The sequence below is a fragment of the Rhinolophus hipposideros genome (genome assembly GCF_964194185.1).
Source record: "Rhinolophus hipposideros genome assembly, chromosome: 21".
In the NCBI taxonomy this organism is placed as follows: Eukaryota; Metazoa; Chordata; class Mammalia; order Chiroptera; family Rhinolophidae; genus Rhinolophus; species Rhinolophus hipposideros.
In genome coordinates this window covers 26,786,335-26,803,869 of record NC_138067.1, presented here as the reverse complement: position 1 = coordinate 26,803,869, position 17,535 = coordinate 26,786,335, and the positions used below count along the sequence as shown (strand labels likewise).

General features: G+C 40.0%; 1 protein-coding gene across 1 annotated transcript; it reads right to left on the bottom strand.

The window, feature by feature from the left end:
• Window positions 1–2,039: 2,039 nt before the first annotated feature.
• DYNLRB2 (dynein light chain roadblock-type 2) lies at window positions 2,040–13,205 on the bottom strand. Its single transcript, XM_081031454.1, has 4 exons — window positions 13,109–13,205; window positions 10,942–11,017; window positions 5,239–5,406; window positions 2,040–4,365 (listed from the first exon to the last, which is right to left on the bottom strand). The coding sequence occupies exons 1-4, from the start codon at window positions 13,109–13,111 to the stop codon at window positions 4,322–4,324; spliced, it is 291 nt and encodes a 96-aa protein (XP_080887580.1). The 5' UTR covers window positions 13,112–13,205; the 3' UTR covers window positions 2,040–4,321.
• Window positions 13,206–17,535: the final 4,330 nt, after the last annotated feature.

Genomic DNA, 17,535 nt, shown 5'->3' with positions numbered 1-17,535 from the left:
TGCATCTCTGCCTCTCCTACCAGTCATGGCATGGCTTCTTCTTTGTATCCTTAGTTGTAAAACTTCTGCTCAGCCCGACTTCAGATGGTTTTCAGGTTAATTGTTCTATAATTTAGCTGTAATTTTAATGTGTTCAGGGAAGGAAGCAGGCGCAATGTTTATCTACTCCGCCATCTTAGGTCTCCTCTACTGTTTTTGTTTGTTTGTTTGTTTGTTTTTTTAAACAGGGAATATAAGACCAAATATTGGTTGGCTGAATGAATATCTATGGCCAATTCCTCTATACATACTATAGTTTCCTATTCAAGGGCATTACATTATATTTTAACGTCGGAAGAGTAAGGATATTTTGTTCCATGTCAAAGATATTTTGGTGATAATTGTAATTTGTCAAAGACCAAGAAGTGGGGAAATCCAAGCCTTATTCTATGGTAAATTTTGCTTTTGAAGAGGATAGGTGATGTCATTCAAAGGCTGAAATGCACCTAGAAAAAGGGGCCATGAGAGGCAGGCACCTGCTGGAGCTTTGGGCAGGCTCCTCCCATCCTCTACTGGGTGCTTCCGTTCAGTGATGAAGATTTAGTCACTCATAATGATAATAACGTGTAAATGCCTTTTCAGCTATTTCATTAAGCTGGCCTTTCCAGGTTCATTATCATTAATATTTATGGTTGGGATACGAGAATGTTCCTCCAGAGATTCTGCAAATAGCTCTCCTATTGTTTAGGTAAAATTTCTAGCAAGTTGGTCTAAGGGAAAGCACCAGTGAGCCCAGGCTTGGACTTCTAGGAAATGAGAGCTTTACCAGTGGTTTTGTATGGGTGTGAATCTTTTGGTACAGGTACCTTTTAAATAGAGCTAATTAACTATGTTGTTGTGGGTCTGAGGGGGGAACACGAATGTCTCTGTCTGGAAGGCAGAGAGGGGTGGTACAAATTCTCCCAGGTTATATATATCTTCCTCCGACAGAACTGGCTTTGATAACTTCTACTTTTTGCTGCCACCATCTCTGTCTCCAACAAAGCATTACAACTTCCTCTGGATGCAAAAGTGCAGGCAGGACCGCAGCAGGATTCCTTGCCCAGTGGGATGGAAGGGTCGTCTTCTCCGGAAAAGCCCACACAGAGCCCTGCCTGGCACTTGCAGCGGTGTCATCTGCACTTGCCAGCGAGTTCCGACTGCTACATCGCAAATGGGGCTTGACATATCTGGCTGGGTCAGGAGGAAGTGGCTTTACCACTCAGTCATGCATCTGCCGATGAGCTCTGGGTGGGTTGGGGGATTATGGAGAGATGACAGATTTAGGTATTGGGATCAAATGTTACCTCTGTCACATTTTATAATAGTGAGCTAATCTGTACCTCTGAAAAACGATGTTTTTTTTTTTTTTTTTGGAGGGAATGGAAGGGGTCTCCTAAAAGCATGAGCCCCTTGATCAGATCATAAGCACCAATTCATAGGCATGACCAGTTCAATACAAGCCCACATACCTGATTCTTGAAAGACACCTGACCTCTGGCTCAGGTGAAATTCTCACCTGTAAAACCAAGGGGTCTGATAGTGATCTCTGTGGTCCTCTCCTTCAATAATGCATTACCTAGCTGTTTGGATTCTAACAAGACATTGTTAATGTTGGCAACTGTCAGCTGATTCTAAAGCGGTCCCTGGGTGAGTGGGTATTATGGTGGATATCACTGGGCTGAAGGATGAGGTTGGGTCCATGATGATGTGTCTAGTCTGTGAGTCATGGCGCAGAAAGAAGGGAAACACTTGTGACTAAGACCTGCTCTTTGGCTGAATTTCGTCTACTTACAGGCTGCATCTGGTCCAATCAGGAGGGCCTCAAGGGAGATGGGGAGCAGGTGGCACTGGGGACTCTTGGGAGAGCAAATACAAATTCGATACCACCTAGAGGTGGAGAAGAGAGAACAAGGGTTTCTAAACACAGCGGGGAAAAAACTAGAGACACAACAACCAAATGCAACGTGTGACCCTCTTGGCTTTAAAAACAACGACAAAAAAAGTTGTAACTATTGAGAAAATTTGAATATGACTGTATATTAGATGATATTGTATCAATATAAAATTTATTAAGTATGAAATTGGGGTTGAAGCAAGTGTAAAAAATTAAAAGTTCATGAATGTGGGTGAAGCTTATGTGCTTGGTCATTGTACTACATGCATTTTCTGTACTCTTCTGCAAGTTTGAAGTTTTTTAAAATAAAAAGTGTAGGAAAATTGCTCACAAGTTGGATATGTGCTATAGTATAGGTTTGCCATTCCTATAATCTCTTTCTTCTGTGTTTATTCATCACACATGTTAAGAACTCAGTCCTGTTGTAATTTAAGCTCATTTCCTCATTTGTTCTGTTCTCTCTGGAGACACAGCACCCTTTGCGTAAATCTCGGGCTCAGCTGGCTTGATGATGTGGGGAATGTCGGGGCTGTTCCCAGAACTCATATTTATATGTGTTATGGACACTCTCCTTACCACCCCAGTAAGTGCCATAGTTGAGTGACAGTGGTGGCGTAGCAGATGCCAACACTTGTTGAGCACTCGCTCCGTCAGGCTGTTTCACTGCACTAGCTCAGCTGATTCTCACCAACAAATCTTGCTTACAAATGGCAGACCCAGAATAGGAAGAACCCAGGACACGTGACTACAAAACCTTGGTTCTTGGCTACCATTGAATGGCTCTCAGCCTGGAGCTCATTGCAATTACCTGGAGTACATATTTAGAATATACAGGAGTGGGCCCCACCCCCAGGTGTACTGGGTCTGCTGTGGGACTCAGACATCTGTTGCATGGATAGGCTTGGCTGTTTGGCTTCAGCCTCCCTTGTCTCTCCAGGCCTTGGGTGAGTGCCATCTGTGATCCATCTCCTCTCCCATTACCACTTGCAGAGCAAACCCCTTCAACCTGAGGGATTTTCTTCAGCCCTTCCTTCCCGCTCGGACCCCATCTGCTTGGGTTGGCCATTGTCGCCTCACAGGATGCAAGCTGGGGCCATGGGTGTTGTTGAACTAGGAAACTCACTGTGCCCATTCCTCATGCTTGGCTTGTTGCGAATGCATTGTGGGATCTCAGGTGTGGGCTCCTGTGGACTCCTGTGCAGGGTGATGTGTGCCTTCTGACCAGAATCCTCTGGGGAAGGAGAGGACAGAGGCACACAGAGGAGGAGCAGGCTGTAGCTGTATCTGTAATGTTTTATTTCTTATCATTTGAATGAAATCTCATGGGAATTGTGATGAGCGAAAAAAAGTCAATTCCAAAAGGCTATATACTGTATTATTATATTTATATAATCTTCTTGATATAATAAAATCATAGAAATGGGGGACAGATGAGTGGTTGCCATGGGTCAGCCGTTGGAGGGTTGGTGCTGAAGGTCACCACGAGGGACCTTGGTGGTGATGGAAACGTTTTGTATCTAGACTGAGTCAGTGCCAATTTTCTGCTTGTGATATCGTACTACAGTTTTGAAAGATGTTGCCGTAATAGGAAGCTGGGTAAAGGGTACACAGGATCTCTATGTTCTTTCTTACAAATTTCATGTGACTCTTCAGTTACCTAAAAACAAAAAGCTTAATTTAAAAAAAGAGGGTATAAAGTAAATATGGCAAAATATTTCCAAATATCTTGGAAACCTGTTACATTTGTTGTATGCTTTTCACTATTTTCTCAATGTTTGAAATATCTAGTGAAAATGAAGCCCTTTGGAGTTTTATCTAGTCAGCCTTTGAAGTACACGTCCTTGCCCAACACCCGCTGCTGGGCCTCTCAGGCTGGAGTGATGGAAGCACCGTTCCCTGGGAGCTTTGCCAGTGATGGGAGGTGGTGCTCAGCTGTGGTGCTGACCCAGCCGAGAAACACCTTTCTGGCCTCTTACTGCCCTTATTTAACCTGGGAAAGCACCTAACACTCCTGGAGGGCTGGGACTTCCCTGGGAGTTCCCACACTGCTCTGCTCACTGTCATTGGCACGTTAACAAAATGGGCAAAATTATACTTCCATACTGATTCTTGGTGACAGTTACTTCTGGACTCAAAGAGCTATAGCAAGGAAGGCTGTCTGCTCAATAGAATCCTTCACTTTGTATATTATAAGAAAAAGAGACACACATACCAGAATTTATTATATAGCTTAAATCACAACTTTACATTCAAAAGGGACTCAATGAGACATGTAGAATAGAGTAAATGTAAAAATAGAAAAGAATGTCCAAAAAATCAATTAGATAGGAAGAGAATCTTGGTAATCATTAAAGAATCAAAGTGTTTGCAACCTAGTGTCACGGGAGGGACTTGGCTGTAGCAGGGCTATTCACATGGATTCTGAATGACAATCAGGAGATATTCCTTATCTGTGGAAAGATATAGATAAAATTAATCCACTCTAAAAATTAAATGTAATAAATGAATACTGCAGCTAATCTGTGTTTCTCTTTGAAACATTGGGCCTTGTGTCGACCAGTGGTTTCCCATCCTTGTTGCACATCAGAATCACCTGTCAAGCTTTCAAAAAATACCATTACCTGCGGCCCAGCCCCAGAGATCATGATGTCATTGGCCTGGGGTGGAGTCCAGGTATCAACCATTATTTCTGTAAAGCTCTCCAAGCGATTGTGGTGTGCAGCCAACGTGAGCACACAGGCATGGAAAAGGCTTTATTTTATAGATAATTCTGATTTTACAGACGCACTACGATAGAGAAGATTGTTCTAGACTAGATTTAGGAGCATGAGTCCTGTTTTACACTAATGTATACCAACACTGTAAATGCAATTTCTTCAAGGAAAGAAGTATTTTGGTGGTTGCCATCTTTTGGTAGGACAGGTGAATGTGAGCTCCCCACAGGGAGAGTTTAAAATCTTACAGGCCTTTGGGCCATCATCCTCTCTCTACTTTATCCCCTGGACAGGAGACATTTCTCCCACTCTCCAGAAAGTCTGTGCTAAGTTCACTTAACATGAGACCTACATCTCCTACATTTTATTTGGATTACTAATAAACACAAGCAGGCTAAATTCAACTTCTTCAGAGGTCACCTTCAACATGAATGTCACAAAAGTTTCAAGTTGGAATTTTCAGATTCAAAAATCTGCCTTCATTTTCTAATTGATAAACGTTAGGCACCGTATTGCATATTAAAATCTGTACTGCTCGTTCTTTGAAACAAAGATTTTATACACTAACGTCGAAAGATGCTTTAAATGTGAAATGAAATGCCAAATTACCTGGAGCTACCATGATTTCATGTTTCTTTGATCGGATCCTAAGAAAAGTTAAGTCGTTCTGAGGATCAATGTCACGGACTGTGCTCTTGGCTTTCATTGTCAGTTGATGAAGAAGACCTGCATATTGAACGGTGGTCGAGTTGTCCAAGGTTGTTCTGATTGGAATGCCTGGTAGGAGATTTAATTTGGGGTTAATTTTTTTTCTGATTATAAAAGTAATATGCACATTGTAGAAATATTGGAAAATACTGATAATTGTGAAGAGGCAGAAAAAGTGACGGCTGAGATTACCCACGGGCAACAATTTTATTTCCTTCTAATCTTTTTATCTTCACATGGATTTTAAAATACAGTTGGGTCAAACTTTAATTACAGATTTCACTATTGCTTTTTCCTTCATTTAAATGACAGTATACAACTAGTCTGTGTTGGTGACAATGTCATGAGCATTATTTCGAATGGTTGTACACTGTACTCTTTTATGGATGTATCATAATATAATCAATCCCCTATTGTTGGAGTGTTAGGCATTGTTTTTTTGTTTTTGTAGCTAATGGTTTGATGAACATTTTTGTGCACAGAACTTTTGGCAGTTGTAAACAATTATTTCAGTACTAAGTGAATATATTACTATACAAAATACAATTCCCCAAGTGTCCTGTCTATAGCGAGTCTGCTTTGAAATGCTTGGTTTATGACGTAGTGCTAGTTTTCTCCCCTGAGGCCAGAATTAGAAAAGGGAATCACTGTACATGCTAGAGAGTATATCAAAAGGGATTTTCAAAATTTCTTCGTAACATACAGTATTTAGCAAGCCTTACATTTTATATTAGAAAATACAGTAACAAAAACATTGTGGATTTCCTGGGCCTTTCCTGGTTTGCACTCATTCTTGGTTTAAGCATTATTAAATTTGGCTACTTGTGTGCTCGATTATTCCATTATACAAGTTTAAAACAGAACCTATTAATTTAACTGGAAAAATCTAGCCAGACAAATATACAAGTATAATTCAATTCAGTTCAAATCAATCTAGCTCAATTTGGGTCACTTAGTGCTCAGTGCTTAAGTAACAGGTGCTGTGCTATGTATTTTATATATATTGTATCTAATCAGAGGTGGCCTTCACACTATTTCGAGAACTACCATAGATAGCCAGGAAATTCAACGATTTTATTTGCAAATGTGTCTTTAATTTAGGGGACATAGGAAGGTGAATTTGGGATCGCTGTCAAATTCATCAGGTACCTGAATTAAGGCCAATCAATAAAAGAAGCTAATGTGGCTCTTGGTTTCCCCTCAGAGACTATCATTCCAGAAAGTGTTAAACAAGACGAGCACATCAAGAATGGAACAGCATTACAAACCTAGTATTTTACCAGTTTTTCATGAAACTCTTTGAGAGCCTCAATTCTGACTTTGAAACAGGCTCATTTCTTTCTCTGTAAAGAAAGTTGTTAACTGCATAATAGGTCTTTCTAAACAATACAAGAATAATATTTACAGGAAAACCCATTCAATAAGTAAGGCTTTAGCTAAAACTTGTTAATTTCTGTATTATTATTTGTTGGCCCAGTTCTGTCTTTCACACCTGATGGAACATCACAAGGCATGTGTCTTGAACAAGCAGGAAAGTGAAACGTAGCAGGCACTCAACCTGCACAGAGCACTTTTCGATGAATAGTTTTATTTTGCAGCCTGAGTTGTGACTACCTGAGTGGAATCTGCATTGCTCAGTGTCAAAACAAGAAATACAACCAGAATAAATTATTTAAAATGTAGATGACAAGATTATGAATCAGGTGCTCAGGCCTATTTAGTTAGTCTATTCATGATCCAAGTCAATACATTAAACGGCTAGCCTTTCTGAATAGTTAGTGCACACTGTGGAAACTCTGGTAGTTTCTCGTGTCCTTTATAGACCTTTGAATGAAAGAAATCAACAAATATTTTTGGAGCTCTTGCTTGGTACCATGCAAGGTAATTAAAAAATAATTTATGAAGGAGTAATTTTAGCACATGGTATAATATTCACCCACTTCCCTTCTGAGAAGTAACCACTGCTCCTGGTTTCTTCGGTATCTTTCCAGAAATATCCTAAGTCTGTTCAAGTATGTTTGTGTTTTTTATTTTAATTGTATCATTCTCTATTCTGTATCTAATTTTTTTTATTTAATATACTTGGGAAATGGTTCCCCTCAGTACACAAGGCTAGGTCATTCACGTTAATGACGACATAATAGGACTGTCGAATGGATGCTTTGTAATATGCATAACTAATATGTTCCCCTGACGGGCATTTAGACTGTTTCCAATCTTTGACTCTAGTAAACAAGGCTACAGAATATGTCTTTGTACATGCCATTTCACATTTGCATATATGTGTAGGACAAATTCATAAAAGGGAACTTCTAGAACAAGACTATGAATTTGATATTGCTGAATTTACCGCACTTCTTTAAAATATGACTCTTTATGATTCCAGTAAGCTGGTACTCTTCCATTGCATATTTGTACTTCGGTTGATAGATTGTATTTCAAAAACAAAAGGAGTTGGCTGGGTGGCTGATAAAATCTAATGAAATTCAAATGATAGATTGTTAGAAATGTCAAGAATATTTAAAATTGAGAGCCTACAGAAATCAGGCTTATACACATAAGAATACATGACAGAGGTGACTGCCTGGGAAATATATATGTGTGTGTGTGTGTGTGTGTGTGTGTGTGTGTGTGTGTGTATATGTGTGTGTGTGTATATATATATATATATATATATATATATATATATACACACACCAGTATCTAATTCAGTGATCAGTGCTGTAATATTATGAACAATGAATGGTTTTATAAATGGGAAACCAATGTTAACAATCTACTCTAATCAAAACTTATACTACTCAGCATTGGGCTAAATTGATAAATTTACTTTATTATCATGAATAGGAAGTCTATGTTTCAATAATGGCAAAACCAAGAAACTCTATTTAAAATAGCGTATGATGAAATCTAAATGTATAAACATGGTAGCAGACCTGCCTAACCACAAATAAAACCTGAAAATATATTAAAGTGATTTGCCTAGAATTAGTGGACTAAAACCACTAGTAGAGAACAAGAACACATAAACATCATCTTAAGTAAATATTTTCGGTATCAAATTTCATGGGACTTCTGAAAGCTACAAAGCTGAACTGCAATAAATGGCACTTTTATCTAAAATTGAGTAGGTTGTTGAAATGAAGTGTTTTATTATATTCTGGTCACACAACTTATACCACATGCTATTAATAAACAACCTTGTCATACATTCTGGTTAATAATCTGACCATAAAAATAAGCCCCTTATTTATATTTTTGGGAAAAAAGGTTAATTTGGATTTCAGAAAAGTGCCCTGAATCCGAATACAACCTTATTATCCTACTAGAGGTTAATTAGAAGTTAATGGGTATTAAAAATATTTTGTTGCCTTTGGATAAGAAAAGTGTTGAGAAACCTCAGGAAAATAAAGTAAAACTCACTTTTAATTCCACCACTCAGTGATAATCACCATAAAATATCCCAGCCTTCCTCACACCCATAGTTAAGTGTATATGTGTCTGGATATATTTATGATTAGGAAATGCTGATTACTGCTTTCTTCCCTGCTTTTTTCATCTAATATTGTGAGTAGTTTCCCATGCCTCTAAATATTCTTCAACATTTTAAATAAATAGTTCCTCAAGTAAATATTACATAATAAATTTAAAAATTTCCCTCCTTTTGGGATAGAGTTACTTGCCTATTTATTTATTGCTATTCTATATGACGTGTCAGTGAAGATCCTTTATACCTAAATCTTTTCTTCATTACTTCTTAGGACAACTCCCTAGGAATGGAATTACAGGTCAAAGAGTATGGATATGTTTCAGACATTTGATGCATATTGCCAGGATTCCGTACTTGAGACTAAGATCTTCCAAAGGAACTCATTAGGTGAGTTGTCCTGGATGTCACAGGTGCATATACCTGTACTGGGTTGAATAATGTTCCCCTCAAATTCAGGTCTACCCTAAACCCCAGAATGTGGCCCTATTTGGAAATAGGGTCTTTGCAGATATAATTAGTTAAGACGAGGTCATCCCGGATTAGGGAGGACCCTAACCCAACGACTGGTGTCCTTATAAGAAAACAGCGACACGGAGAGGAGAATTCCACATGACGATGGGGGCACAGTTTGGAGAGATGTGTCTACAAGCCAAGGAATGCCAAGGATTGCTGGAAACTACGAAAGGCTGTGAGACAGGCAAGGATGGATCTTCTTGTAGTGCCTCCAAAGATACCTTTGGAGTATCTGACTCCTTAATTTCAACTTCGCAGTTCCAGAAATGAGAGAGAATAACTATCTAATCTTTTAAGCCAGTAAGTGTGTGGTACTTGTTACCACACACCAGAGGAAATGATGTCACACAGATAACCCATCTTAGGGGGTGTGGCAGAGTTTATGCAAATACCGTGAACTAAAATCAGTTCAACCAGAATCAAGCGCTGAGGTTGGATTGCTTCCTGGAAATATTAAGCATAGCTCGTGACTTACCTGTAAGGCTGATCTTAAATCCCTTCCCTCCTGATCACTCTAGCTGGGTGAATTAATTATATTCATTTGATGTTGAGTTAATTTTAATTTAATTTTATTATTTTGTAAAACACATCAAATGTTTTATCTATACAAATCAGTGAAAAATTCCCATATTCTCAGAATGATTTATTTATAATACTCTTGAGTGTTGGATATTGTGCCGGGTACTTGACAATTATTATTGCACTTAATTATCACAACCATCAGTAAAGTAGGTTATTTTCCATTTTTAATGATAAGGGAATTGAAGTTCAGAGTTTAAACAGATTTTCAGTTGGTAGTTGCTCAATAAATATTCACTGATGGATTTGCTCCAAAATAGTGATTAGTGAATAGTGAGACTGTTGCCAATCCCATGGTTGCACCATGATTTATGTGAAGTAACTACTCTTATTTCAACTAATATTCTGGGATTTGTGGCACCTCTTGCCCTTCAAATGAAACCAGCAAGAGTCTCTGAGAGGCTGCCATAGCTGAGCATGGAGCAGCGTGCCAGAGAAGTGCTTTGTGGATTAATAGGGACTGTTGCTCTCACTGGAGTGAGAGCAAGTTTCAGGTGTAAGTATACAGATGTCATAGGTGGAAATGTATTGGCCCTTCTTACACTATAACCGCAAAGACTATACTGTAAATTATGTTACAATTCTCAAGGATTTTATTAAATATGGTACAAGCACACTTTCGTTTAACATGAAGACTGAAACTCTGTACCCTTTATGATGTTAAAACAAAACCAAACTACCAATGATGATAGTCCCCCTAGCTTCAATGTAAGTTTTACTGGTACTCCTGAAATGTTAGAGTCACCTAAGCTTTAAAAATTAGACAGTGTATAATAATGTTTCTTAGAAATATACAGACATTTTTAGACACGTCTTATTCATATTTCTATCCCTACATCTCAGCAGAATGCTTGCCATGCAATACGTACTCAATAGATGTTTGATAAGTAAATGTCATAGCTAAAATATACAAAATATGCTTTTTATTTCGAAACCTGAGATGCCTATCGTAAGGATTGGCACAGCAAACAGGTTCTTGGTTGGCTTCTGCACGTCAAGAAGGCAGCCTGTGATGTATTTACCTTCTGCATTTACAACCATCGTTCCAATAACGCCTTTATGGCTCTGTATCCTCTTTAGGGTTTCCTCTACCTCTGCCTGGAAGAGATCAGGATGGCAATTAAGCAAAGGGGGTCTTTGTGGTGACCCCAGTCCTAAAGAGAATGATGTTTGGTAAGACCCCTCCTCACTTATCTCCTTAACCTAAGGTACTGGATGCTATGATCTCAAACTTTGAGAAGAGAGCTTTGAAACTGCCATAGAGGAGCCTATATAAGACGCCCAATATACAACCCTGACAAATCCCTTGGCCTGAACTCATCTAGAGACAGAAAGCTTACTGCCTCATGAAAGCACACTCCATTTTTATCTGTCTCTACTGGAAAAGTATTCTTGACATTGAGCAGAAATCTGCTCTTTATCATCTTTCTCTCATTGATCTTTCTGTATTCCTATGAAAAATTCCTTTTCTGTATTATAGCACTTCAAATATTTATAGAGCTATATCATCGCCCTCCTCTATCTAAAAGTATCCCTTAATGAGAAATCTTACTTTCAGTCCTAAATGTTTCCTAATCGGGAGTTCAGATGATTAAATTCAGGATATTCTGTAAAAATGTATTCCAGGATTCTCCTGGCAACTCTAGCCTGGGTCTCAGTGCAAATTGAATGTTCAACCATGAATGATTATCTTGGAACCCCCTTATTGGGTTTTAAACACAGTTTTCTGAATGAATCTTATGCATAAACTATAGTGTATCAGTTTTCTTTCCTTCTACAAATGCTACAATCAAGAATAATCTTTTTCAAACCTGCCTGTTGTTCAGAACTGAGTGATCAGTGGATATTCTGAATTCAAAGAATATTCTGCAGAATCTGATGAGGGTTTGTGATATTTTTCTTCCCAACATTGTACAGGCGAACATTATATCACTTTAGTCAAAAGAGTTTTTGTTTGCACCTAATGTAGACAGGAAAACTTATTTTCTCTTTTCTTACCACTAGAGCGAGTGTTTTCTGAATTTCAGGCATTTATGTAATTGATTCACGATTTTTGCCATTATGAATACCGTCTATGTTATTTATCTAGTACGTTCTTTAAATGATCTCATTGCTTAATGCTTAAATAAAAGCATTTACAAAGGAAACTATACGTCACTACCACAAATGGAAATCTGGTAGCATTTGTTGTACACAGAAATAACCATGAAAAAAGGGAGGGTGGGGGAGAACATATTATTCAATTCTACCCTAATGAAACTGCTGAGCCTGATGCCTGTACTTTAGTGAAAAAAATCGAAATTACTAAATGATAGCAGTATTAATGACCTAATAGTGCCAGAAACTTTCTCCTCGATATAGTCTAAAGGCTGGGGAAGAAAATCAAATGAAAGAGGAATAACTTTCTCAGATGTGATTCACCCTGTTATTTGGCATTTCTGAGCCATCTTACGTAGCAACTAATGTTTGTATCTCACTTTGGGAAACATTGCACTAAAGCATACTAGCTGTACAGGGGATTAATAATTTATCACATTGTTTGCCACCTTCAAGTGACCACAGCGCCTTACAACCACTGCCCTCATTTCTCTTTTTCTCTTTTACTTCTCTCCCAAATGCCTCTCTCTGCTCTTCCCAGCTGTTTTCTCCTTTTGTGATTTCTGAGCCCTCCTGCTACAATCTCTTGACCCACATCCTTTTCATCCCTGTCTTAAAACTCGTCGCTTTCACCTTGCTTTTCCTCAAACCTTCCCGTCTTCACTTTCCTATTGATGGATGGATTCATTTATTTACTCACTCTCTCCCCTCCCTCTCCTCTTTGGTTTCCTGTCCTCTCGCTCAGTATCTCCTTTCCCCCTCTCTCCGTTCCCGGAGGCCGCTGTTCCCATCTCTCCCTTCCCTTTCAGGGTGATTTTTCTCTTTATCTCGCCCCTCCCCTTTTCACACTTCCCTTGTTGTGAAATCTCTCATCCCCCACAAGATCTTTCATCTCTTCAATCTGTCTTCTCTTTCTCGGCATCTCCCTTTCCTCCCCAAGTACCACCCCTTAGATATCTTTCCCCCAAGACAGCTTCCCCATCTAGACATCGTCCCCGCTTCCATGGTCACCCTCTCGTCCTTCCAGGGTCTCCCTGTCGCCCCTTCAAAAACATTCTAGAGTGTTTTTGAACACAGACACCCCAGATTTACCATCACGCGGGCGGCAAGGCTCTGGGCTCAGTCCGCCGCCACAGCTGCCCGGGATGTCAACAACGCTTCCAGCCGTTGCTAGGAGACGGGGGAGGAAGTGACCTCCCGGAAGCGCCTGTGCCCGCGCCTGCGTGCGCACGGGTCTGGCCGCCGCCAGGACGGCTCTTCCGCCCCGACCTGGCCTGGCTCCTCCCGGCCGCTGTAGGAGGGGGTTGGGCCCGCGGCGCCCCGCGCACACCTGGGCTTCACGCAGGCCCGCGGTGCCACGGGGCCGAGGAGCCCAGAGCTGCCTGGGCCGTGCTCCAGGTCATTCGTTCGCTCATTCATGCATTCCTGGAGGTACGCATTAACGTCACAGTCCCTTCCTCATTCGAGACCGCCTACCACGTGCCGGGCTCTCCCCCGGGCCCAGGGTACATTCCACGTGTAAATGCAACAAAAGAAGCCATGCTCTCCAAGTGTGATACCTGCCCTGGCGCAGATACGCAGGCAGGGGGCGGAGCCCTCGGACTCGGGGGTTGCCTGCGCCACTCTGCGTACCTCCTTCAGCACGCCCGTGCTCACGGCGCGGACAGGTGTGTGCCCCCGCCCACTCCGTAGTTTTTTAAGTTTCTTTGAATTAAAGAAGAAATATCTCTTAGCGTTGACTAGTGCAATCATATGCATGTTTGTTACCGCCCCATCCCCAGAACAGTCGGGTAAGCACCATCTTACAGCTTCGGTGCTCCGCTAGTTCTAACACCTCCTTAGTGTGCTTCCCTGAGTTGAAGTGTTGCTACTTATCGGTAGTTTGGTTGCATCCATTTCTTTTGTGGTCATTACTTGTCAGCAGTTCTGAGTTCCTAAAAAATGGCAGGTGGGGAGTGCTGGAGGTTCTGCCAAATGCCATAGAAGGGCGCTTTCCACTGGATGTGTAAGGAACTGTTGGAGGAAACGGAAGTGACAGACCAGTTAGGGATGTTTGGAAGTGACTGGACCTTTTGAAGGGCGTTGATGACATCTTTGTAGCCGGAGAGGCAGAGACCAACTATTGTGTGAAGCATCGTAGGGCAATTTCATGGCTGGAGTCACAAAGTCCTGGGGTCTGAAGAGGGCAAACATGAATTACTAGATACAAGCTGTAGGTTGGGAATGCTTCCCCACAGGGACCATGCTGTGACTCCCTATAATGCTGGTTCAGTTTGCGCTCCCATTTCCTGAAAGCTGCCTCATCAAACAAGGCGTGCTTATGGCTAGGAATGTCACCTATGATCCGAAGGGGCCCTTGTCAGAGATGCTCTGAAACAGGTTGGAACTTGGTGGTGATTTTGGACTAGATGACCCATTTTAACACAGAGTCGTTCATTTAATGACATTAAGTTATATACAGAAACACTGAGAAGCTCTAGTTCTGCTTCAGTTTCCTGCCCCCCAGAGGAGGAGATTCCGGTCACTGTCATACTCCTTTTTCGTCCAAGAAACTTATGCTTCTTAAAAACCCAGGTCACAATAGCTAACTAGTCCCCCTTGTCACTCAACACCTGGAAGTCCAACCAACGTAATTTGGAGTGGACAGCTAAGATTGTGGGAGGAGAGTCCGGGGTGTGTGTGTGTGTGTGTGTGTGTGTGTGTGTGTGTACACAGATCTGGTTCTTGACTGATTGTGTATACTAACCATTGTAAGTACTAAAAGTACAGGTATTTACACTAATACTGGCTGAACTGTGTAATGACTGATTTTGGGGGCTTTTTGGGTGTTTCTGATCAAGGAGATTCCTACTTGATTCTATAGCCATTTGTTTTGCTGATAAAAATCAGTGGCACAGCGCCATATCTGTTATGTCAATCAGCTTTAATGAAGGCACTGACTGCATATGCATGGAGTGTTTCTGGAGTCAGGGTGTCAAACTCATTCAATAGCTGACAGCTGTGATTAGAGTAAAGAAAGACTCCAGCACGAAAGGCACTGACAGGAGTACCCAACTGCTGAAAAAGTAATAAGAAGTAGCCAAACTGACTTCCAACCAACAGTCAGGTTTGACTCACTGTGCACAGGAAATCAATGAAGAGAATATGTGCCATTTTCTCCTTATCGATTTTCACTTCTAATTATTCCTCGGAGGTAGCTTGGTTTAATTTTTATGCCTTATTGGGACTATAAGGACTGTCCAAAGCTGTACTATATAAAGTATCCTGGCAGAGTCTGACATGTTCCCTGCCCCATCCTCGATACAGGTGAATTATCCCTTTCTTTTCCCATTCCCTGACCTCATCTTTTGACCCACAGTAAGTTCTAAAACTTTGAATTTAAGTGAAAGAATTAATGAATAATAGTTTTTGCAAGTACAGTGGTACCTTGGTTTTCAAATGTAATCTGTTCCAGAAGTCCGTTCAAGTTCTGAAATGTTCAAAAACCAAGGCATGGTTTCCTCATAGAAAGTAATGCAAAATGGATTACTCCGTTCCAGACCTTTAAAGTCAACCCCGAAAACTGCAAATTTAGCATGAATTTTACTACATAATGATACCATAGATCCATAAAATTTACGGCATTCGTAAACCGAAATGTTCGTCAACGGAGACGTTTGAAAACCGAGGTACTACTACTGTACTCTGAAATGACCCCAACATTTATGGTACGTGCAGAGACAAAATCCACCATTCTTCACATAATTTTGTCAAAATGAGATGATTTTCTTCTGAGGTCCTTTTGGATAATTTGCTACTGCTCTCTGCTTAGCCTGAAGAAATTCAGGCTATATATCTCTGGCCTTCCTGCCTAGTTAGCAAATACTATAAACTGGGCCATGAAATGTATTTTGTGCCTATTTTCTTATAAGATAAGGCATTGTTTGTCAACTTAAACGAAACATCTCCTAGTACTCTACTGGTTTTGCTCTAGAAAGTACTAGATTCTTTGAAATTGTCCCTTAATATTAAGGCAGAATTAGAAGATGTCAGTGATGTCAATAAGTATTCCACATAACTGACCTGATGCCATAGGATTACAGAATTACAGATTTAGGGTTTCAGAAGATCAACCATTTTCTACTTCTTATCACGACAAAGGTACCCTCTAAGGTAATTCTTTCCAGGACTCAAGTGTAACATAAAAGTTTACTTCCCATATGGGAATCCTCCCTATTGGAATTATTATTTTTTATGAGTTTCAGCTGTACAGAACAATGTAATAGACATTTATCATTTATATCATTTATATCCCTCACACAGTGATAACCCCCCCCCCTTCTACTACCACTCTGACATCTAGAGCACATAATTTGGCATTATATATATCTAGAGTTGATGTTTCTATGTGTTTCCTTGAGTAAAAGAAAATCTGAGGGCTTTTGCTTCCTCATTTATAAAATAGGAAAGATAATATCTATCTTAGAGGGTTTATGCGAGATTTAAATGGTATTATATGGGTAAATGCCTGGCTTATACCCGGTGCGCAATATGGATCATTTAACCTATTTCTTTCTTGCATCTTCCTTTATTCTTTTTATTCCATTCTTCCTTCTCCCTTCCATTCCTTTTCACCCCTGTCTCCTCATATTTCTATTTCTCTAGGCTTTTCTTCCTTCCCTCCCCTGTTTCTTTCCTCTTTCCTTTCTAACTACCTCTCTTCAACCTCCTTTTCCTTCTGCCCTCCTTAAGAAAAATATCCAGAGTTTGTATTGTTGACTTTCTCACTAAAGAATGTCTTTCTCTTTGTTCTCTTATTCTCTTTGTCCTGTTACTTAGAATATTTATCTAATGTAATTCATCTACCTCTAATCTCATTTTTTTCATAATTCCCATTTTTAAACTTCTAGCTCCAACAAGCAGTTCCCATCTCAGTGCATTGTACTCAGTAGATATTCTCAGTATCAGAGGTTTGATGGCAAACTGTAAATATTTTCTCATCTATTAGTTTTGTTCCAAGAAGGAAGGGCTGATGGGAGCAATCAATTCCATGTACTTATAGTACTTCTTTTTTTCCTGATCAGTCCCAAGGTCTCTGATCTATTTTTTTTAAGCTCTTTGACCTATTTAGTTTTAAAATCACTTTGACTTATAATACATACACAGAAAGGTATAATACACACAAAAATTTAGGTGCACAAAACAAAAGTTAAGTTGGTAAGTTACTAACAAAAATTAAGTGTGTATAAAACAAAATGTGCAGTCAATGAGTTACCACAAAGTGAACTCCTGTGTAACCCCTCAACTAGGTCAAGAAATAGATCACTGCCTGCATTCCAGAAACTTCCACATGGCAATTGCTAATCATTACTCCCACACTGTATGGCCTGAAAAGCCTAAGATATTTGTTATCTGGCCCTTTACTGAAAAAATTTGTTGACACCTGTAATAGACTATTCCTCTTTAGTCTTCAAAATATGTTTGATGATTGAAAACAAACAAACAAAAATATTACATTGTTCTGGGTTTTCAAAGTACGC